The sequence below is a fragment of the Camelus bactrianus genome, chromosome X (assembly GCF_048773025.1).
Source record: "Camelus bactrianus isolate YW-2024 breed Bactrian camel chromosome X, ASM4877302v1, whole genome shotgun sequence".
Lineage (NCBI taxonomy): Eukaryota > Metazoa > Chordata > Mammalia > Artiodactyla > Camelidae > Camelus > Camelus bactrianus.
Window position 1 is genome coordinate 41,475,488 of NC_133575.1, and position 24,171 is coordinate 41,499,658.

Genomic DNA, 24,171 nt, shown 5'->3' on the forward strand with positions numbered 1-24,171 from the left:
TAGAGGTAATTTATTATGTTTAAAACCCTTAACTATTAAGTTATTATGAATTAAAAAGCAAAGGATAAATCTGTAATACTATACACCTGATAACTAAAAAATGTGATTCTGTATTTCTTCTAAAGCACTTGTTTACCAAAGGATTATTAGTAATATTGTTGCTATTATTATTTTAAGGACTATCTGCATCAGAATTACAGGTATGCATTGTAAAAATACACATACCAAGCCTGGGAATTTAAATTTACAATAAGCACACCCTATTCCCATTGTGATGTACACTAGTTTAAGAACAGCTGACACCCAGGACAGCATTAATTTGGGAATGTTGTTGAATGGGTATCTCCCAAACTTCTCGAATAAAATACACAGACCACCAGTCTTCCCTAGACCTTCTGACTCAAGAAGGCTGAATCGAGACCTAGGAATAGGTGTTCTTTAACAAGCAGGCCACTGTTTTATCTTCAAAGTCAGGGGGAAACAACTTAGATGATTATATTTAGGCAAATATTGCAATGTAATACTTAAGGCCCTGGAGTTGCAAAAGAAAGGTAAACTACCAATAGGAAAAAAACTGGCTATTTTTATACTGATATGGCAATGTTTGGGAAACACAACCCTGAGGTTACCTTCTCAAGCTCCACCTCATTCCCACTGAAAAAATTTCCCCTTACTTTTAGGATAAAGACAAAACTCCTGGGGGAGGGTATAGCTCAATGGTAGAGTGCGTGATTAGCATGGGTCCTGGGTCAATCCCCTCCATTAAAGTAAATAAGTAGTGCTTGCCTTGGGAGCACATGTTCTAAAATTGGAACGATACAGAGAAGATTAGCATGGACCCTGTGCAAGGATGACACAGAAATTCATGAAGCATTCCATATCCTCACAGACATAGTAAACAAACTTATGGTTACCATGGGAGAAGGGAGTGGGAAGGGATACACTGGGAGTTCAAGATTTGCAAATGTTAATTACTATATATAAAATAGATTAAAAAACTAGTTTCTTCTGTATAGCACAAGGAATTAAAATATTTGTACTAACCTATAATGAAAAAGAATATGAAAACGAATATATATATGTATATGTATGACTGAAACATGCTGTGCACCAGAAATTGACACATTGTAACTACAATTAAAAAACAAAAAAATAAAGATTATAAAGTTAAAAATTTTAAAAATAAATAGGTAAATAAATAAACCTAATTATCTCCCCCTCCCAAAACAAATAAACAAAAAACAAGTAGTAATAATAATAATAAGACAAAACTCCTTCCCAGGGTCTACCTTGCCCAGAGGCATGGTTTCCTTCCTACTGCTTCTATGTATCCATCCAATACTCATCTTTCTGGCCTTAATTTGAAGGTAGCCCGTATCTAGTCCAAGACGAATCTCTCTACCCTTGGTGCTCCTGAACACATTTCCTCATTTGTAAAATGGGAATAATAATAATACCTATGTCACAGATGGTTCAGGATTAAATGAGGTCAGTCAAGTAAGAAGAGCTCTCTGCTCAGAGGCTGGCACAGTGAATGACAGCTATTATTTAATCAAATCAAGCCCTGTTTCTCCTTCCTTGCATTCAATACAGTTCTTCAAACCCACTTGTCATCCGGTTTCTGCACTCACCATTTCAAAGAAACTGTTTTCCCTAGGCCCACCGATTGACAAGTACAAATGACAAATTTCAGTCCTATCTGATTGACCTTTCTGCGCATACTAGACATTGCTGCCCACTCCATCCTTTGAAATCCTCCTTTGGCTTCCCTAAAGACAGTGTATTCTGGTTTCCTCATACTTCTCTGGCCAATATTTTAAAGGACCTTCTGTGGTTCTTTCATTGATTACTTTATCAATTAAAAAATGTTTTAATTTTATCAGTAATACATGCATATTTCTGTGCCAATGACAACTACTCAGCAAGGCCTTCTTTGACCATTAAATTAGCACCCTCACCCCATACCCTCTCACATCACTGTGTTTTGTCTTCGTAGTATTTCTCTCACTCTTATTCACTTGTTTATTGCCTTCCTCCCCCACTAGATTCTAAACTCTTTGAGGGAAAGGGGTATGTTTTAGTCACTGCTGTATTCAGAGCACCAAGAATAAAGCCTGGCACTCAGTAGGCTCAAGCAATACTTCTTGACTAACTGACTGAACTATCCCCCACATTCAGTCAGTCGCTTATAGATCTTACCTCCTACATCCTGAAATCTTTGCCCACTGTTCTTGCCTTACGACTGACTCATGTATCTTCCTAGATGGCGGCCACAACCATCTCCAGTCCTGTTCTCCAATCCATATCCCAAATCACTGCTCAAGTGATCCAAGTCCTCCAATAGATCCTACTGCCATTCAGATTAAGTCCAGATTCTTAAACAAAGCATAGAAAGCTCTCCATGATCTGGACCCTGGCTAATTCGCATTTAGCTCTTGCCAGCCCCTTCCATGTGCATCACGCTCTTAACCATCCCTAACTATTCACAGGCACATTAGTAACGTGCTCTTTTCTCTGCTTGGAATGACGCCTACTCCCTACCCCTCATGCCTTCATCTCTGGGGAGATCTGTCTCCTTTATTTCCAGAGTTGGGGCTACATGTCCCCCTCCTCTGTACCTTTATAGGGCACTACCTTTATCATTTCACTTATCACACTCTTGTGTGAACTAGTCCATCTCCAACACTGTATTCACAGCACCCAGCATGGTGCTTGGCCCAGAGTTGCCAAGAAATGGTTATTGAAAGGAAATCCACAAATCTAGCTCTCATATCCAGGCCTTCACCCCAAAATGCTTTACCTTTTCTGCTTCTACACCCTGACAGCTGTGTTGCTGAGTACCTTTGGAGAAAAACCACACAATAAAGTAAATGGGCACCATTTTAGATGAACGGTCTTTAATCTCATTTGTGCATTTGACACCTAGCAATTCTTTTATGGGTCCCTGGTTAGCTCCAGCTCCCATTTCTCTCAGTGATCATTAAAAAAAAAAAAAAAACAAGAAACACTTCAACATTGACAGAAGGGTTTACAGTGAAAAGAATGTGCCCTCCCCACACTCTATCTCACTCCTAGGGGTGTTAACAGTTTGAAGTGCATCTTGGCCAAATCTTCTCTGTGAGTGTGCAAATATGGATTTACACCCTCTTTGCCCCCTAAATAAAGGAAATCCAACACCACCTATTCTTCTGATTTATTTTTTCAAAAATATCTTTCCACATTCGCACCTAGAGATTTTCCTCATTCTTTTTTTGCAATTGCACATTTTTTTCACTAGCTGAATGTACCGTAATTCAACCTCTGTTACTGCCGGACATTTAACTGGTTTCCCGTTTTTCACACTCTCCCTCAATAGTTCAACACTTTTGTTCAAGCTCCCATCGCATTTTTGCTTTTCTCACTAGGATGATTTTACCTTTTTCACAGAGGAAACGGACGCTATGAAGTGTGAACTCCTCCAACTTCCTATCTCCTTCATCTATACACTGGTCTGTAACTCTCTCCTTCCTTTTCTTTGTCTCAGGTGGAAAAGATCGCTTCTCCTATGGGAGGAAATGCTATCTATGCTAACATTCCTTCCTGTTTTCACAGGGGTCTTTCTAACCATTATCTTCTCTTGCTTTATTTATTTATGTGTTTTCTTGTTATGTTTTTGTTTTGGGGGGAGGTAGTTAGGTTTGTTTATTTACTTATTTCGATGGAGGTACTGAGGATTGAACCCAGGACCTCCTACATGCTAAGCAGGCACTCTGCCACTGAGCTATATACCCTCCCCGCTTCTCTCAGTTTTTTTCCCCAGCCCCTCCCTTCTCTACTGCTTTCTCCACTAAGCCTATGTAAGCATGCTTATTTACCTGTCATCTTAAGACTCTCCCTCTTTTACTCCTCACAGCCTAGCTTCTGGAATGAGTAGTCTAAGACCTCCATTGTCACTTCCTCATCTTCCATCTGTTCCTCACCCTCCTGCTGGCTGGCTTCCGATCTCATTGCTCTAAAACCACTTTTGCTAGCTAAGGTCACCAGGGACCTCCTAGTTACCAAACCCAAAGGTTCTCTCTCTCAGGCTTTATTTTACTTGACTTCTCTGGAGTATATCTGCTAAGCCTTTTTTCCTTTTTCCTTCAAAGTCCTTCCTTGGTTTAAGAAATACTCACTCCTCAGAAGTTTTCCTTCTGTTTCTGACCACCCTTCAACAAACATTGGTCTTCACCAGGATTCTGCCCTCCACGCTCTTCTGACTACACAGGCTTCCTGGGTGAGCTCAGCTGCTCCCAAGTTTGCACAAATCTTAAGCTTTCTATGTATCCTACTATAAACTTACATGCTCCCAGTCGAACTTAGCTCTCTCTCCTACATTCCGCCTTCAACCTGTTCAGTGAATGGCATCACCACTTGCACAGTCATCTAAGTCAGAAACCTAGGTTCCCCCTTGTTTTCCCTACTTTCCATTATCCAGTCAGTCACTAAGAGGCACCTCTCTCGTTCCATCCCTACTGCCAATGACTCAGCCAGTTTTAAGTCTCCCTCATCTCTCACCTGGCTTCACCCCTCCCGAGTCCACCCACATGCACACTTGTGCCAGTGAGCTAAAACAAGCATTTGATCTTGAGCCTTGTGATCACTACATTGCATGACTTCCTTATACTCCATCCACCCAGAACTGCTTGTTGTCTCATGAACAGACTATGTGGTTTCAAGCCCCTCAGCATTCTGCTCCCTCTGCCTAGAATGCCTTCTTCCCCCCAACCCCCGCTCCCCTCCCCTGGCAGACTCCAACCTATTCTTAACCATCTATCTGAGGGGTCTCCTCTGTGAAGACTTCTCATCCTCACTCCATAAGCAGAGTTGCTAACTCCTTCCTAACACCATGAAACCTTGTGAATATTGCAATGATCACTTTTTCTTAAACTTATTTACATATATTTCTACCTCTCATTCTAGATCTTAAGTGCCCTGCAATCAGAAACTCTTACTTCCGTATCAGCGTCTGGCAGACTGCTTGCTAAAAATAAAAGGCTTGATAAATGCTGAATAAATGAATGAATACCATGGACCCATCCAATCTCCTCAACCAAAATTCTGGAAGCCACCTTCCATTCTTCCTTCTTCACCCCGCAAATGCCAACTGGTCATCAAGGCCTGTTGATTCTACCCCCTAAAGGTCTCTCAGATTTATCCTCCCAGTTTAGGCTCCCTTACCCCTTGAACTAGATGTGCCCCCTCCAAACCATTCTCCATACTACCGCTGGAATTTAAAAAAAATTTTATTACAAAAATACATTCTTGTAAAAAAATTCAAACAATACAGAAATAAAAGCACAATACTCGACCCAGTACACAAACAATCATATAGCCCCCATCCCCTCCAATCCCATTCCCCAGAGGTTATCACTGTCAAGTTTTGCATATATCCTTTCAGACCTTTTCCTTTGCATTTACAAATATATATAAGCACATATAAATATACGCACATGGTTTTGTCATTTACAAAAATGGGATCACACTTGTTACATATGATTCTTCGATTTCCTTTCATTCATTATACAGAAAATTTCTAAATCACAAGTCTGATTATATTATTCCACTCAAGCGCTTCATTTCTTATAATATAAAATTCATGCACATTAAGTATCAAACTCAAAGCTCTTGGTGATAAGCTTCCTGTCCATCTTCCAGTCACATCTCTAGCCATTCATTTCAGGATTAAAGGACTGGAACATAAACCACCTTAAATCCTTCTGGAACAAGGCAGGTACAAACAAACAAACAAACAAACAAACAAACAAACTAGGAACACACTCTGCTATTTCTAGACTTCAGCCTTTCCACTTCGTGTTACACTCTGCCTGGACTTTTCCATCTGGCAAGCTCCTACTGGATCTTCAACCATCAGCTTAAAAATTACCTCTAGGAAGACTTCTCCGACTTTTTCAGACATAATCACGCCTCTGTCTCCCCTATACTTTATATCTAGCTTCTTAATTGCACTTATCTCACAGTAATGATTTATCACCATGTTTTGAATTCCAACCCCCTCCCCCAACTTGATGGTGAGCTCTTTGGGTAAAAGGAATGTGTCTTATTTAACGCTGCATCCCAAGGATCTGACAGAGAGCTTATCATTGAGCAGATGCTCAATAACAAATCTGTTGAGGATTTTATGATTCTAGGAAAATTTACTGTGTGCCTACTCTTTGCAGAACCACATCCTAAGCATGAAAAGAAACGGAAGACACAGTCTTCTCCCTAAGGAACTTAACCATTTCCCTACTGTTTTCCCTGGTGGGGGAGGGACAGAACACATTTACATGGCAACGTATCATTTCTGATATACAGGCTGTTTCAAAAATTTATAGCTGTCTGCCTCCAATCCATTTAGGAACAAGGCATTGTATAGTCAAATAAATAATAAAATAATGGGCAGTTTGTCCAATAGCTTTATGTTTTTAGTGTGGCACAGGGTCCACCAGAACTCAAGTCTCTGCCCCAGCATGGGGGCTGTCACCTGTTCCGGCCTGCAAATTAGAAAACTGAGACGATACCATGCATGGAAATTTTCTAATACATCAAGAGGACAGAAAGCTATTAGTTCTTTCATAATTTCTCCTCCTTCTCCTAGAAAAAAAACGATGGCAAAAGCAATAGGTGGAGGTAAAGGAGGGCACTGGAGAAGGAGGAGACTGCTCACTTTTTGTTAGCGGTAGAGGGTAGGGGGTACTTGGTTTTAAATCAAACAGTGGCACTGCCCCAAGAAGATCAGGAGAGCCAATTTATTATCATTTACTATTTTTTAAAGGCTAAGGTGTTAATCTGGTGACTTCAGGATCAGACACTGTACAAATATAAACAAATGGGGGAAAGGTGAATCACCTAGGCTGGAGAACAGGGAAGGCTGACCAAGGAGACCCAAAGGAAGCCTCATTCATCAGAGTCCAAGTCACTGTCCCCAGCAATGGAGTGGAAATCCTCACTGTCCTCCTCGTCCTCTGACAGGTGGACCTGGCTTAGTACGCTCGGCCCAGAACGCTGCTCTTCCTCCTCCTCATCTTCTTCCTCCTCTGATACCTCATACCCACCGATGCTGCTGAAGCTTGTGTCTTGGGTGTTCGACTTGGGATCAGGCTCCTCATAGCTCCCATAACTGAGAAGAGAAACATGTCATCTCTCAAGCTCGACACCATCCTCTAGCTGACCAGTCCCGCTCTAGGTGCCGCCAAGGGATCTGCCCATCTAACCGCCCCTGGGAGCTAACATGGCTGGGTCTGGACTGTTCTACAGGTCCCCGAGAGAAAAATGATCCTGTTCAGAAACATCAACTTGCCAACTTCATGTACGCAAGAACCTGAATGAAAGAGACTCCCATACACCTGGACAACACCCTGCCAGCTTACGTGACCATAAATGCTCTGACAGCTTCATAGTTTCGTCTGCCACTCACAGCTTCCTCATCTACATAGCCAAGGAGTCAACAGTCCTGGAGATCCTACCTCTTCACTATATCTCTCCATCTGTATGTCTCTATCCCCTCCTTTCCATCCCTACTCTGCCTGCCTTGGCTTGGTCCTTTGTGATCTCAGGCCTGCACCACTGAAATCAGTCTTCATGCCTCCAGTCTTGTTCTCCCCCAATTTATTCTTCACATTTCTGCCAGAGTGCTCTTCATTTTTTGTTTGTTTGTTTATTCTTAATTTGACTTAAAAAAAAATCACACAAGTAATGCATGCTCACTGGTTAAAAAAAAAGTCAGAATATACACCAGAAAAAAAGAGAAAAAAAATCACCAATAACTCCACCACCCAGAAATAATCTTTTGGTAGATGACCTTCCAAATTTTTTTCTATGCACTTCATTTCAATGCTTCAACATTTTTTTAATTTACAAAATTGGAATACTCTACATACTCTTCAGGAATCTGCTTTTCCCCTAATGTTTATAATGAACATCTTCCCACGTCAGTAAACATACATCTAGAGTGTCATTTTAACAGCTGCATGGTATTCCACTGTATGGCTGTAACAGAATTTAATTCACAGTCTCTTACTAGGACATTTAAGCTTTCTTCAATTTTCCCACTATTAAAACGATGCTGTAAGAAACATCCTTATACAAACATCTTGATGAAGGTTACTTTATTATTCCCATGGAATAACTTCCTAGGTATGGAATTTGGGGGCCAAAGGGGATGCACAGTTTTTAAGTTTTTGACTTACAATGATAAATTCCTGTACTTCTCTTGCCCACCCCATTTTGTCAATTTACCAACCAGTGGTTTGAGAATGTCTTTTTCCTCTCGTCCTTTCTAATACTGGGCATTATCATTCGTTTAATCTTTGCCCATCTTCTAGGTAAAAAAATTGCATTTCATTGTTTTATTGCATTTCTTTGATTCCTAGGGAAGCTAATTTTTCATATATTTATTGGCCATCTGCATTTCTTTTGTGGATTGTTCACTCATGTCTTTTACCCAACCATTTTTCGGGGCACAGAGCAATCTTCCCAAAATAAAATGCTGATCACACCGCTCTCATTCGATGTCCACCCCAAACTTTCAGGCCCTTCATGATTTGATCCTTACCTACCTCCTTAAATCATCTCTGTCACACAGATCATGGAAAAGCTCCAGCCACACTGAGCTACTGGCTACTTACTCTCGAAGTATTTCACGCCTCTGGGTCCTCACATGTGCTGTTCTTGCTCTCTGGAGTGACCCCTGCCTGCTTCTTCATCTAGCTAATTCCTCTTCTGAGGCAGCTCAGTTTCCTTCTCTAAGCAGTGCCCCTACCCTACACCCTACTCCTACTTAAGTCCCGGAAAACTCCTGTGGTTGCCTATCACAGCACTTTTCACGTTACCCTGTGATTGTGTTTGCCTGTTTCAGGTTTCCACTAGACTGAACTCCTTGAAGGAAGGGACAAGAATCGAGTTGCTTTTGTACTTGTGACAAATACCTACTGGATGAATAAAGACTCTTAACTGCTTGCTGGATGTCCCTGGCTAGATGATTATGTACCTTTAATCCCACGTGTCCAAAGACAGATGCATGTTTTGCTTCCTTTCCCACCTCATCTAATACCTGGTCTTCTTCCTTCCTACCTCAGTGACACTCCTATTCATTATTATATCTTAATCTCCTCACTTCCTAAATCCAATTGATCTACCCTCTAAACAGCTCTTGAAAAGGTCCTTTCCTTTTCCTCTACTCCTAACAGATCCAAGCTGAGTTCTTTATCATTGCCCTAGAGTTACTGAACACACAAATTTGATGTTACTTCCTTTTCCTGAAAGTGATGATTCCATTAACCAAAATCCAAATGTCTCAGCATGCCCGCTGAGGTCCTCTACAACATAATCCCTTGCTAATTCTGAAGCCACAACTCAAAAATAATCTCTTTTCGCTCTGGAATATACTTTGTTATACTTCTGTGCCTTTGAACATATTATTCCATCTCTCAGCATCTCCTCACCTGCTGCCACTTATCTACTTTGTAGACTCCTATTCATCCTGTACCGCCCAGTTCAATTGTTCCCTCATCTGTGAAACTTTCCCTGGTTACATGAAGCAGAGTGAGACACTCCCTTCTCAGTGATGACTTGGCACTTTGTACTTAACTTATGCTATATAGCACTTATTACACTGTATTTGTAATGGTTTTGTTTGCATCAGTCTCTTCCACTAGACTGTGAGCTCCTCAAGGGCAGGACATGTCTTGCTCCTCTGTGTATCCTCAAAGGCCTAGCACAGTGCCTGGCCCTAGTAGGTGCTCAGGAAATGTTTGATAGATGAAAGTAATCTGATGGTGGGCCCTCTGATACCATAGCTGGGCACCTGCCACAGCCCTGTAGCATGTTGCTGCCGATTACCTGATGTTGCTATCCTCCAAACCATGAGAAGCCTCCCCACCGTCTCCCTCATAGGACATCAAGCTTTCTTCATTTTCCATGCCCATCCTTGTGTTCTCCTGAAGCACGCGGGGCTGCTTGGGTCTTATCCCACCAGATCCCACATCAGAGTCACTCCCACTTTCACTCAACTGGATAGCTGTGAAAAGAGACAGATCCCGAGGTGAGCTTGACAGAATTAACATCTTTGGCTTAGTCTTCCAGAACTACTTAATCCCACACATCTACATGGGCATCTTGCCTGGACTCCTCACCTCAGAGGACTGTCTAGGGTCAACACTGACAAGATCTGTAGTTTGGATACTGAATTCAAAAACCATTTCCTTTTTTCATTTCAATCCAATCTAGCTGTTTATTCCCCTATCATCTCCTCCTATAGTTTTGCCCCTGCCATTGCCAATAATCCACAAAATATCCCAAAGCAGGATCTTTTTTCTTAATCTTCCAATTGCCACATATAACACTTTCTTCTTGTTTTTTCTGGGGGGTGAGTGGTTGAGGGGAATTAGGTTTACCTGTTTATTTTAATGGAGGTGCTGGGGATTGAACTCAGGACCTTGTACATGCTAAGCACATACTCCACCACTGGGCTATATCCTCCCCCCTTCTTTCTCATTTTTATTAAGTATTCAAATCAAAGCTGCTGCTTGGGCATGATCTTTTCCATTGCCATCTTTTGTACCTCCTATGTTGTATTTCTTCACCTCTTCTAAGACTGTTGAATTTGACCATCCTATGAGTGAGTGCTCAGTACCCTGAGGTCTATTAATGGGACTTCAATAAAAGAGCAGCTTCTGGTAACAGCATACTTGGCCCAGAGCTTCCTACCAAGTCCTAAGGGTGCTATGGTGACCTACTTACCAGAGAAAGGGTTATCTCCTTCTTCATCACTCCCAGCATCTTCCTCATCATCTTCTCCCTCAGACATAAGCAAATCCTCATATAGGACACTGGCTTGAGGCTGTTGCACAGTTCCTTCCTCTTCATCTCCAAGATCACCATCTGCATCTTCACCTTCCTGAATGAGACCAGTTGGGGATCAAAGTCCCATCAATCAACCAAGTAAGAGACCAGAAGCTGCTGCCAGCCAGCCCCCCTCTTGTTACCTCACAAGAAGTTAAGTAATTTTGGTGGATAGACTAGTTTAGCTGGTTCCAAGGATTAAAGTCAGATTGGGCCTCACTATGGAGAACCTTCGATATGGACTTGGGATTTGGCCTGCTCTACACTACTGGGGTTCCTACCATAGAAGGGTATAAATTAACCATAAGCTTTCTGTAAGCATACTCACTGGGGCTGGAGTCTTAGGTTTCCCATCCTCCTCCTCCTCATCATCATACCCTTCAATATCTACATCAGAGTCTTCCTCGCCCAGCCTACCTCGGCCCTGGTGCATCTGAGTAAGGAACACAAATAGCACATCATTGAGGGAAGTGCCGGTAGGAGGAGTTAACTGAGGGCTGTCACCCAGAATGGATGCTCTTCCCTGATATCCCAGCCAACCCCACAGCTAGTGGGGGCTGTTTACACAGCTCAAGGCATGTGCATTTTCTCCTTGTTTATTCTTTGGAAATCACAAGTAGAGTAAAAAATCCAAAGAACAGGAAGGTCCTTGGTCTACTCGTACTATATCATCACAAGGAGACTCTTCCTTTCTAAGCCAAGGTGTCCCTAAGCTTGTGTTGGACTATTTGGGACAGAAAAACCCTCCTGGGTTTCGCACTCTCCAGTGGGACCCTGACTGAGCTCAGCTGATAAATTTCTGGCTTCAGATCAGGAGTATATTCAGATACCTCTAGAAAAAGGCCAATTTAAAATACAATTTTATAGATAACTTTTAGATTTTAACACACATACAGTAAAGCAGCAGGGCAATTATTCTGAACTCTGTCTCCGAATACAGTTGGTCTTTCTAGTCACCCGTCCGTCAGGTTGCTCTGATGCCTCACACACTTTTTCATACTTTGGCCGGCCCTTAAGTTCTGCTGAGCCTGACTCTGCCCATGGTCACGTGACAGCAGAAGACAATGTCAGTCATTCGACCTGACTATCCCACCTTGAAATCACATTCCAGGCCCTCATTCCCAGAGCCAAGAGGCCCAATCATCATCCTTGACACATGCTATACATATCACCACCATCACTCCCCCACCTCCCACCCCCAGGCATACTACCAATCTCACAAAGAGAAAAAGAAGATCCTACCTGTGTCACCTGCTTTTCTGGAGTGGCGGTGGGAATATCCAGGACAGACATATTGCTCTCATCTTGAAATACAGAGGCATCTCGAGACATACTGAGGGATGTGTTGGTATCATACAAATCAGGAGGCTGTGGCACAAATCATACAACTTAGCTTCTATTTAGTAAAGGGAGTAAGAAATAGAGAGAACTTCCCTTTAGAGCATTCACTGCAGAAAAAGGTCATGCAGAACAATCCATTTAAAGAGAAAACATAGTTTTGACAACACAGTTTTATGGACAGGTTTTGGGGACTCTTACAAATGTTGCTCATTCCACCAGAGAGGCATCTGATGTATATGATCAGAAGCCTGAGGCAGAAAAGCATCAAAACTATGGGACAATTCTATGTCTTAACAGCCCTTTTGGTCAATAATCTAATTTCTTCTAAGCCTTGACTGATTTTTTTTAGGCCCAGGGCTTCATATCAGTGCTATTTTGAGTGTCTGGTTTAGAGACATCTAATAAAAAATGGGATAAAGAAATTTCAATTCCAACAAGAGCATGGAATAGGGTAATAGCTTATGAGCTCACCAGAGGATGCCACGAGGCAAAATGGCATGGTGAAAACCATGGACTTTGGAGTAAACTGCCCTGGGTTTGAGTCCTGGCTCCACCACCTGCTAGCTGAGTAACTTGAGTGAATTACTTAACCTCTCTAAGCCTTGGTTTCCTCGGTTGTGAAACATAGATAATGCCTACATCAAGAGGTTGCTGGAAGAATGAAGAGGTGTGTATAAGCTAATGCCTGGTGGTCAGTAAATTACAGATCCCTTCCCTTTTCCCTCTCCTGAAGAGAACAGGGGTTCAGCAAATGGACAATTCACTGAAGGGAAGGCAGGAGGGACTAAAAAAGAACAGGCTGGAGAAGTAAGAAAAAATTTGTTTAAAAAGCTGGCTGAGAGTAGAAATATTGTGCAGTTATTAAAAAATGTTTTCAAAGACTAATGAAAACAAATGCTCAAAAAACAGTGTGAAGTAAAAACAAGACACAAAATCATATTGAACAATTTCACTTTAAAAATGTGTCTTGGGCTGAAAAATTGTGCTGAACATTGGAATTTGACACAACATTGTAAAATGATTATAAATCAATAGAAAATGTTAAAAAAAATGTGTCTTGGGGAGGGTATAGCTCAGTGGCAGAGTGCCTGCCTAGCATGCACAAGGTTCTGGGTTCAATCCCCAGTACCTTCGTGAAAAAAATTAAATAAATTAGTAAACCTAATTACCTCCGCTGCAAAAAAATATGTCTATAAATACACGCGCATGCGTGCATACACACGCGCACACACACACCCCTCACAGATTTGAAAGAAATACACCAAAATGTTCACAGTGGTTGCTTCTTTCTGAGTGGTGGACTTGATTTTAGGGAACTTACTTATTCTGTATACGTTCCAATTTTTTCCAATGAACATGTTACTTTTATGAACAAGAAACTCATGTGTTACTTTGTTGCTATTGTTTTTAAAGCGAACAAACAAGGCTGATTGAAAACTGGGTTTTAGAGAAAGACAAAACAGAATTCAAAGCACTACAGTACAGAAAAACTAATGGAACAGCAGAAGAGGAAATTAGGGAATGAAAGGCTATGTGTGAAAATGCAACAGGGAACTATATTCAATATCTTGTAATAACCTTTAATGAAAAACAATATAGAAATGAATATATATATATATATATATATATATATATATATATATATATATATGCATGACTGAAACATGCTGTACACCAGAAATTGACACATTCTAAACTGACTATGCTTCAATAAAAAAAAATGCAAAGTGAGCAGTTTTAGATAAAGTGTTACACTAATTGGATGATACAATACAAGCTGTAAATGAGAAATAGTTGAGTAAGAATACATTATTATCACCATTTAGAAGTGGAAGTAAAGTATGCTTACTGTCATGTTCCTACACAACCAAAATTGCATTCTGACAGGTAAAACTTACGCAAACACACTTTAATAGCGTTTGAGTTTAAGAGCAGTAATGAGTAAGGACCATCACTCATGTGCATCTTCCTCAGGTTTAGAGGGAAGGAACTGGGCTTACTATTTTAAACTGTGTATTTATGAGTGAGGGCAACGATGAGAGGGTGAACTGGAATATCTACACTACCTACACCCAACTCTTCATAGGAGATCCTCTAACAGCACCAAACAACAGCTACTCTCAGGAGGGACACAACCCTTGCAAGGTTTTCCTCAGCCATCTGAGATAGTGTCGGAGGGGAAGGGAAGAAAGGAAGATGGCTTCTGGGTCTAAGGCTCTGACTCACCAAAGGACTAGGCTTAGGCTGTCACAGACCAGACCAAGCCATGTGGCATTCAGTGGATGGACTCTCGTGAGGAATGATGGCTGAAACCCAGGCTTTAACTTACCAGAATGGGCCTGTGGAAGCTGTGGGCCTATTAGCAAATAGGGCCTTCCTAGGCAACATCACTCACCCAAGCCCCCTTGACCCAGTCTGCCCACACACTGCAAGAGCCTTTCCTTGCTCTGGGCCTGGAAGTAGTATCTTAGGGCTCTTTATACTTAGCCCCTCAGTGACCTAGGTTTTGGGGTGAAAGAGAGAGTAAAAGATAGATAGGGACAGTGCATGAATGAGATACAGACAGCAATTATCCAACAGAGATCACACAGGCTGCATTATTAGTTCAGAGCGAAACCTGAGCAGAATGAAAAAAAAAAGTTTTCCAGTGGGAATTGGGAGAAACGTGCATGAGAATATTTGGTTAAATCTGAAAGGGTCTCTGAGAACTCTGTAGATGACTCTCATACAGATAAGGAAATAAACATTTACTGAATGTCTACTATGTGCTAGGCAAATGACCTCGTTTAATGTTTACACTGATCTTGAAAAGTACATTTTAGAGAAAAGGAAACTGAATTAGAGACGTGAAGTCAACTTTCCAAGTTCACAAAGCTAGACAGCAGCAGAGCTAAGACTCAAACCCAGGCCTGTTTTATGCCAGACTTCATGTACTTTCCACTTTACCACAGTGCCTCCAATACATCTATATTCTGGTAAGTCCTATTCTTCAAATAAGCCAGCCCTCTAAGAGTACAGTACAGATGAAACATACTCTTAGTATATGCAAGGGTCAGATCAGAAAGGCTAAACATTTCTTATTAATCTGGCTCTCTAGTCCGTTACATGTAAATTTAAGAACATTATAAACATTCCCTGTCTTCATTTATGGGGAGAGGGAGTCAGTCCAGGAAAATGGGTGACATCTGAGCTACACCGAGACACCTCTGAGGGAATGAGTAGTCAGGCATCTATAAGGCATAGGAACAATGCAGCCCACGTCTATGCTCTAGGGACATCCTAGAATCCCAGTGTGCAGGCAAAGGAGCTCCAGAGACTCAAGAGGATGCCTCTGGCCACGGCAGTCAGGAATGTGCTATTGCTAAAGACTGCCTGAACAACTAAGACCCCCATCCCGTTTATTCACCCCACACCTGCCTCTTCTCAAGTTAACAAGGCCGCCAAGACCCATGGCCCTCACTCACCTTAGCCTTTGAGAAGACAAGAAAGCACACGAAAGGCATATGAAGAGGAAGGACAGAGAAGAAGGGTATCTCAGTAAATACATCTGTTAACATGCTCCCAATTTCCCAAACCAATAAGAAAACTGCAAGACGTGCTTCTTGGTCCTCAGACTCACCTGGGGTGTGTAAGGCCCTGGGGTCATTGGATCCAAGCTTTCTAATTCTGCTTCCTCCAGTGCTGCTTCTTTAGCTGTACAAATATCCTTCTCAAGTTGAGTCAAATGCTCATCGTACTGAGAAATAAGGAAAATGAGTGAATTCGTTCTACATGGGTTTTAGGCACTGGGGATACAAAAGTCGTAAAAAGAGCAAATGAAAATCCTTGTCTTAACGCAGCTTCTACTCTAGTGGCAGAACATATACGGTAATTAAAGAATTACACCGTTTATTAAAAACATTAAGTGCCAGGTAGGAAAATAAAACAGGGAAGGAAATAAGGGATGTGGGGTGAGGGTGGGATGCTGCATTTTAAAATAGGATAGGCAGAGAAGGCCTCCTCATCACCCGAGGGAACAAAGGGATTCCAGAAAGCTAGATCCTGAGGGAGCTTCCTCTTTACCACCTACCTCAGTCAATGTCTGGTAACAGACGTTCACAATCTCCTGAGCAGTCTTAGTATACTGACTTTCAGGCCCTATAGATGAAAAAAAGAGAATGTCATTACCTTTGCAGACTTTAGTTCCAGAAATTTACATTCTGTCACCAGCAGTGGTGTCCCACTATCCTAGACCCAAAAAACCATGCGCCAGCTTGAACTTCGACTCTTGCTCTACCTTTGCAAGTGGAAAATTTCAAACACATTTAAAAAAAAGAGAGAGATACATGAATACAATGAACTCCCATGTACCCATTACGCAGCTTTAATGATTATTAATACATGGTCAATCCTGTTTCATTTAAACCAACTTACACATTCCTCTCAAATTATTCTGAAGCAAATTCCAGCATTTCATTTCATCCACAAATTGTTCAGTATGTGTCTTTAAGGGCTCTCAAAAGATAGCTATGTATGATATTATAATGACAGATACATATCATTATATGTCTGTCAAAACCCAGAGAATGCACAACACCAAGAGTGAACCCTAATGTAAACTATGGACTTTGGGTGACAATGATGTGTCAACGTAGATTTACTAATTATAACAAATGTTCCACCCTAGTGGGGGACACTGGTAACAGGGGAGGCTGTGCATGTGTAGGGGAACCCTCTGTACCTTCTGTTCAATTTTGCTCTAAACTGCTCTAAAAAATAGTTGTTTAAAAAAAAAAAACCCAAATAAATTACACCTAAAATAGCTAACAGTAATCCTTTAATATCATTAAATGCCTAGTCAACATTCAAATTTCCCCAATTGTTTTACAAATGTTCTTCGATATCTGAATCATAATCCAAATAAGGTCCACACATTGCACTTGGCCGATGTGTTTCTTTAAGCTACTTTAAGCTATTAGGTTCTTAACCAAACTATACAACTCCCCGTACAGCCTTTATCATAAATTGCAAATGGGTGGCTTACAGGTCAACCCAGTTCTATTTGGCTCACAAAAAAATCAGTTCAGGTAGTGATCATTTTGTAATGTGCAGAAATATTGAACCACTGTGTTGTACACCTGGAATTAACATAGTGTGGCAGGTCAATTATACTTCAATTTAAAAAAATCACTTCAGTTAGTGAAAGTGGACTGAGCTGTGCACTCATAATACATACACTTTTCTGTATGTAAGTTATACCTCAAGAAAAAGTTTTTAAAAAATCTTAATTAGTTGGCAACATTTAGAGATTTCCTATAAAAACACAAATGTCTGGCTTCTCTTAAAAAATTAAAAGATATGGCAACACAGGGTCAGCATTCTCACAAGGCACCAGTGGGCTGGATCTGAGTAGCAGCTGTCCCTTTTAGATAAGGCATGTGTTCTCCAGGTTACCATAGTCCCTACCAGGTCTGCTTAACTCATTTATGCCTGGAGCCTAAAGGCATCTGAGTTTTTACTCTTTGCCTTAAGTGCTTTATAATATTCTTCAATACATTGTTCATTCACCTACTCATTCATAAAACATTTTTTGAGTACCTTCTATGTGTCAGGAATTATACACAGAAATGAGTAAGATATAGACCGTATCTTCAAGAAGCTTATATAGTCTAGCACAATGGCCAATTCTGGGATGTAAGAAGGAAAGAAGAACTAGGAAAGGCTTCACAGAGGAAGTGATCCTTATGTTGAACCTACTATTTATCAGGATGTAAAGGATAAAAAAATACAGCACATGTGCATGTGAAGTTTACATGCCACCCCTACTCTGACTATTGCAAGCTATTACATTAACAAATAAGTCTCCTTCAGTTAAAACCTCTCACAAGTATAAACCATCCAGTCTTTATAAAAGATGTAAAATAAAGTTGTGTCCTCACACAAGCTGACTGTGCTAAACACAAATAAACCAGAAAAACCTAGTCAACCAAGACATTTAGGACACATGTAAAGACAGCCAAACCAACAAGGTCCTCCTGTATAACACAGGGAACATTCAACATCTTGTAATAACCTGTAATGAAAATTAATATGAAAAGAATATACACATATATACAAATATATAAAACTGAATCACTATGCTGTACCCCAGAAACTAACACAACATTGTAAATCAACTATGCTTCAATAAAAAATAAAATCAATAAATTTAAAAAATATCCAAGTAAGTAAGTAAATAAAGACAGCCAGAGTTGGCTCACAAACAAGAACAGTTTGAGTGATAAGAAGACTGCAGCTCAAGTTTCTAGAGTTCTAATCTCCTAGGGCCACCAATAGGTTGGTCCTCAAAATACCGATGGAGACAGACTGCAAAAGCCATAAAACAAGCTTTCGTGTTGATAGTAATGCATGCTGCTAGAGCAAACAGGCTGCATACGGGCTGCAGGCCTCCTTCACCGAGCCAGTACATCAGTTTCTTACAGGATCCTGGCTCTGACACCTACAAGGACCTGCCTCATGGCTAAAATTCCAGCGTAGAGATTAAGAATTCAGCCCTTCAGTTTTGAAACCTAAACATAAAACCAACCCTTTCAGTTAGTCAATACTCTCATTCATAATAAAGGGAAAAAAATTAGGTTTATACATTTGCAAAGTTCTCTCTCACTTTAAACCATTTTAAACATGGGACCTCTTCCTTCCCCATTTTCTTTGTAACATACCACTGAAAGAAATACCCACTAGTAATGCCCCCAGAATATTAAAAATATACTTATTTACATAGCTGATACACTTGTCTATGTCTTCTTGATTACTAGCTGTGTCTGTTCTCAGTTTTGGAGATACTCTCAAGACTTACAATGGGGGGAGGGTATAGCTCAAGTAGTAGAGCACATGCTTAACATGCATGAGGTCCTGGGTTCAATCCCCAATACCTCCTCTAAAAATAAATAAATAAACCTAATTACCTCCCTCCCCCCAAAAAAGCACAAGACTTACAATGGTTTCAGCTATTTAACTCTATTACTCTACTCTTTGCAAAGTAGCAAAGAAGTATTTTTTTTAAAGTCTACTTAAAACTCATTTTATAGATCTCCATTTATTCGAGTCTTATTTAGTGGTCCTCAAATTTTTTTTAACATTTTTTATTGAGTTATAGTCATTTTACAATGTTGTATCAAATTCCAGTGTAGAGCACAATTTTTCAGTTATACATGAACATTTTTTTTCGCTGAGCACGTAAGTATTTTTGATGAAAGATGGCGGTGGAGTTGGCAAACAACTGTTAACACCACCAAAAAAGGGTAAAAATATCTAGATGTTTTCTTATCCCTACCTATACCAGGAATTCTTGAATGGGGTGGTGACAAGACAGATTCATGAATCTCCTGAAACTATAAATAAAATTCTGTATGTAATATATATTTTTCTGGGTAGAAGATCCATGGTTTTTCATCAGAGTCTCAAAGGGGGTCCATAACTATCTCCATAAAGCTAACATTACTGCTCTATATCCTGTAGCAATCAGGTGCTTACTAAGAGGAAGATGATCAGCTTTAGGTTTCACAGTTTAGGAAGAAAGGAGTCATCCAGTGAAAAACAGGGCCTCTGTGGGAATAATAAAGATGCTGTGGCTGTTGTACGTGGAGAAAAGAGTAAGAAGAAACCAAATTCCTATTTCCCAGTCCCTAAGGGATTATTATAGAGAAAATCAGAATTTATAGAGTGATTTCCAGAATGACATGAAAAAGAAGATGAAAGATAAGGCCATCTATGAATTATTGCTGTGCCCAAAGGAGAATAACTGACACAAAAAGAAACATTTTTCTGAATATATTTTGCCTTTTCTCTCTCTCCTTATTAAATCATGGTGAAACAACTGTAAATGTCAAAAATTATATATATATATATTTTCTACCTCATTTGTAAGGATTGGCAGCAGCCTACAGAATCACATGTAATTCAAATTCAAATGTCCTTAAATAGTGATAATTCCAATGACAGCTTTGGAAAGTTGATATTCCACCAAAATCAAGAAAATTCCTTTTGTCCTTTCTAAGTTAATTTCCCTTTTTAATAATGTCAGGAGAAGAAAGGAAAGTTACAAGCTCTGTGGTTCTAGTTAGAAAGGGAAAACAAGTATTATTGCTATCTGAAAGGTTTCAGAGAAAAATACAAGTTAGGCTGGTGAGCAGTCCTGCTCAACCAAGAGAAGGGGGTTTGTGATCACTCCTAAGCTCACATTTCCTTTGAGAACATTTCCACAAATACTAAAAATAACTTTCCTCCTAAGATGATGAACACTGTGCCAAAACAAGCATAAATTATTATCCTAACAGTGAACAGTGTGGGGGATATGCCTGTTTCACAATGTGAATCATTCAAATTAAAAAATAAAATAAAATCTCAGTAGCAATGAAGAGCTTAAAAAAAAAAACAGTGCCAGACTTAAAAAGAAAAAAAAAACCAAAAAAACGAAGAAAGAAAAAAATCTGCACAGCTAATTCCTAAAGAAACCAGAATTGCTAATTTCAATTATGCATAGTCCACAGATCCCTAAGAAATGACCTTGGGCTCTCCCAATTCTTAGATGTTTATCTCAAACTAGGTCCAGAAAAGGTAAAAAGAGAAGTGAATCTAATCTTTCAGACTGTAGCTAGGCTCTCTACATTAGTACAACGTGGATCAAATGCAAATTACGACGTTTAGTTTTCAAGATAAGAGGTTTGAGCTCTCAAACTCAAGTAACAGAACCTCACTTAGAATCTGGACGAGAAACTCAAGAAGCTAGAAACTATCCTGAGGGGAATTGGGGAAATAAAACTCACTGGGCACGGGTAGGATTTACATTCAGCACCTACCTGATAAAAAGGCCCAAAGAATCATAAACTACTTCTTTTCTCCCCTAAATGGACTATTCCATTTAGCAACTTAAAAAACACATTCATCTCGTATCTCCACAACAATTAGAAAAATAACAATATAGACAATTCAAAACAACTTTTCCTGTAGAGTAAAATTTATAACAGCTTGACTCTTCATTTTTAAGTACATACTATAAGTCTGGTACCATGCCAAGCTCTGATGATACACAGATAAGAAATAAAACAACAGAACAAAACAAGCAATAAACAAGAGATGTGTTCTTGTCCTTGATGCCCTTTCATGGCTTCATGGAAGATCCACATACAGAAACTCAGAATTTCAAAAACATACAAAGCACTAAGGGATCATAGAGAAAGTAGCAACTGTGTCAGAGAATGAGGCAGTACTAAAGAACACTTCACTGAAATTGTTCTCATCAAGTCAACAGTGATACGCTAACTGCCAAATCCAGTGAATATTCTTCAGACTCAACCATAGAAGTGCTGTTGTATTTGCAACTGACATTCACTTCTTCCTTGAAACGCTCTAATCCCGTGGCTTCTATAGCACCATTCTCCACTTTTTCCTGGTACTGCACCTCTTTCTTTGGCCATTAGTTCATCCAACAGATATTTACTGAGTGTTTACTATGTGCCAAGCATTATCCTGAGCACTTGTGATATAAGACAGGCGTGGTTCCTGCCTTCATGGTGCTTACAGCAATCACTTACTAGATTTAGGCCTATTTTTCTTTCTGTACTCTTTACCTAACTCTGTATAATACCAGCCACAGTAATATGGGGGAAGTTAACATTGATTTATATTCCTCATGGTAATAAGGTTTGGTTTTGTTTCTCCTGACACCACAGAAGACATACTGCCTTGAAAATACATCACAGAAACTCCCAGGCTGAAAGAGCCTATTTTTCTATGTCTCCTTTTTCTTTTTAATAAATAATAATCTTTATTTTCCCAAATGATGTTTTTTTAAATGTGGACTTTGTTGTAGCCTTAGTATTTCCTGGTGCACATTTGTTTACTGGCATATTATACTATCTCAACTCATATAAGTATGGGACTTTCAGTGAGATGCTGCCTTGTAACAGATTGCTATATCACTATTTACTAGCTCAATTCAGTACCATAAGAGAAGAGGGCTAGTAAGTTATGGACATCCTAAGTCTATTTTCTATCACATTTAAGCAGAAACTGAATTCTTGTACAACAAAGAAGTGAAAATCTCATTCTCACAGAAATGAAATGTCAAGTGACAGTTACCACTGGGCAATCTCCCTCTCCTTCAGTCACAGTATATTTTTAAAATTTATATATATATACATATACAAATATACATACATACACACACATGTATGTATATGTATTTTTAAGGTATAGTTAGGGTTAGGGTTTACAACATTATATTAGTTTCAGGTGTACAACATACTAACTCAAAATTTTTACAGATTATACTTATGCACTTATTAGAAAATATTGGCTATATTCCCTACAGTGTGCAATTATACCCTTATACTTTATTTTATACATAGTAGCAGCCACAATATTTTTAAAAGCAAAGTAGAAATCCAATTTAGATATTCTCTTTTGGAAACATTCATGACATTCAGTTCACTCTTTTGCCTTTCTGAATCACATATGAACAGATTTTACTTAAACAAGATCACATACTTAGATGAATGAAAAATCGTCCATAACATAATTGTCAAGTGAAAAAAGAAAATCATAGAACAGAATATATGCTTTCGTTTGTCAAAAAATAAGAAGCACATAGTATGCACAGAAAAAGGCCCAGAATGCTTCACACCAAACCCAACACTACTCTGGAGAGGGGGATGGGAGATGGGAGAAGGGGAAGGACACAGAGATTATTCCTTTTCAGTTTATACAAGCCTATATGGTTTAAATTTTTAAAAATGAGTATGTATTTTTTGATGGAAAATTTTAGTTTAAGTTGTATACTTGAATTTTACAGAAATCATCTGGCAAAGATTTTAAAACATTGATGATTCTCAGGTTAGAGAGGTTATAGGGAAACAGGCACTCTCCTTCACTGTTATTTTTACTATAAACAGGTAGTCTTTTTGGAACACAATTTCAGAACATCTATCAACACTTCCTACAGAAATATTCCTACAAACGTGCAATGACATCAATTATGATCCTCTTAACCCTGCTATGGAATACATTGAAAAGAATGATAGAGATCTCTACGTACTACCAATATGACAGGATCGGTAAAGGTGTCAATTCTCCCCTAAACTGATCTATGGGTTCAACTCAATTCCTATCAAAATACCAGCAAGACTTTTTTTTTTTAATAGATATAGACCAGATTCTTCTAAAATTTATGTGGAAAGGCAAAAAATAAGAAAACGATTTAGAAAAATAATAAAGTGACAGGAATCATTCTACTTGATGATAAGACTTACTACACAGCTACAGTAATCCCAGCAGTGTGCAGAGGGGTACACAGATCAGTGGAACAAAATAAACCCAGAAACAGACCTATGCATTCAACTGTTTTTTTACGAAGGTGCTCACAGCAATTCACTGGGATTAGGGATAGTCTTCTCAACAAATGCTAATGGAGCAATTAGACATCGATAGGGAAAAAAGAAAATGAACCTCAACCTAAACCTCAAACCATATATAAAAATTAAGTCAAAATGGATCATGGACTTAAATGTAATACACTAAAACTATAAACTTTTAAAAAGAAAATATAACAGGAAACCTTTGTGACCTTGGGTTAAGCAAAGATGTCTTAGAGACATACCAGAAGCACAATCCACAAAAGAAAAAACTGAGAAACTGGACTTTATCAAAATTGAACACTTCTGCTCTTCCAAAGATACTGTCAAAAAGACTGAAAAGACAAGACACAGCCTGGAAGAAAATCTTTGTAAATCATGTATCTAATAAAGGATGTGTACTTAGAATATATAAAGAACCCTCAAAACTTATTAATCATAAGAAAATAATGGAATTAAAACTAGGACAAAGAAAAGAACAGACACTTCATCAAAGAAAATATATGGATGGCAATGGCAAATCAGGGTAATGTGAAGTAAAAACACAGTCAGATAGATAAAATTTTCTTACAATAGT

The 24,171-nt window shown here is 39.5% G+C and overlaps 1 protein-coding gene and 1 non-coding gene across 6 annotated transcripts in view; one reads left to right on the forward strand and one right to left on the reverse strand.

Moving 5' to 3' along the window:
- The first annotated feature begins 778 nt into the window (after positions 1-778).
- LOC123613896 (U6 spliceosomal RNA) lies at positions 779-885 on the forward strand. Its single transcript, XR_006721326.1, has one exon. It is a non-coding gene; the product is annotated as a U6 spliceosomal RNA (small nuclear RNA).
- A 4,361-nt stretch (positions 886-5,246) lies between these two features.
- Positions 5,247-24,171, reverse strand: part of TAF1 (TATA-box binding protein associated factor 1) — a 64,423-nt gene continuing 45,498 nt past the window's right edge. For 3 of the 5 annotated variants that reach the window (XM_074359913.1, XM_074359912.1, XM_074359911.1), the window contains exons 33-39: positions 16,274-16,341; positions 15,824-15,940; positions 12,106-12,231; positions 11,192-11,296; positions 10,762-10,918; positions 9,862-10,039; positions 5,247-7,141 (exon numbers count right to left, since the gene is read on the reverse strand). In XM_074359913.1, the coding sequence (XP_074216014.1) occupies positions 6,919-7,141; positions 9,862-10,039; positions 10,762-10,918; positions 11,192-11,296; positions 12,106-12,231; positions 15,824-15,940; positions 16,274-16,341 (974 nt within the window). In that variant the 3' untranslated portion in view covers positions 5,247-6,918. The remainder of the gene's footprint in view (positions 7,142-9,861; positions 10,040-10,761; positions 10,919-11,191; positions 11,297-12,105; positions 12,232-15,823; positions 15,941-16,273; positions 16,342-24,171) is intronic. The other 2 variants (XM_074359915.1, XM_074359914.1) reach the window with 1 other exon arrangement.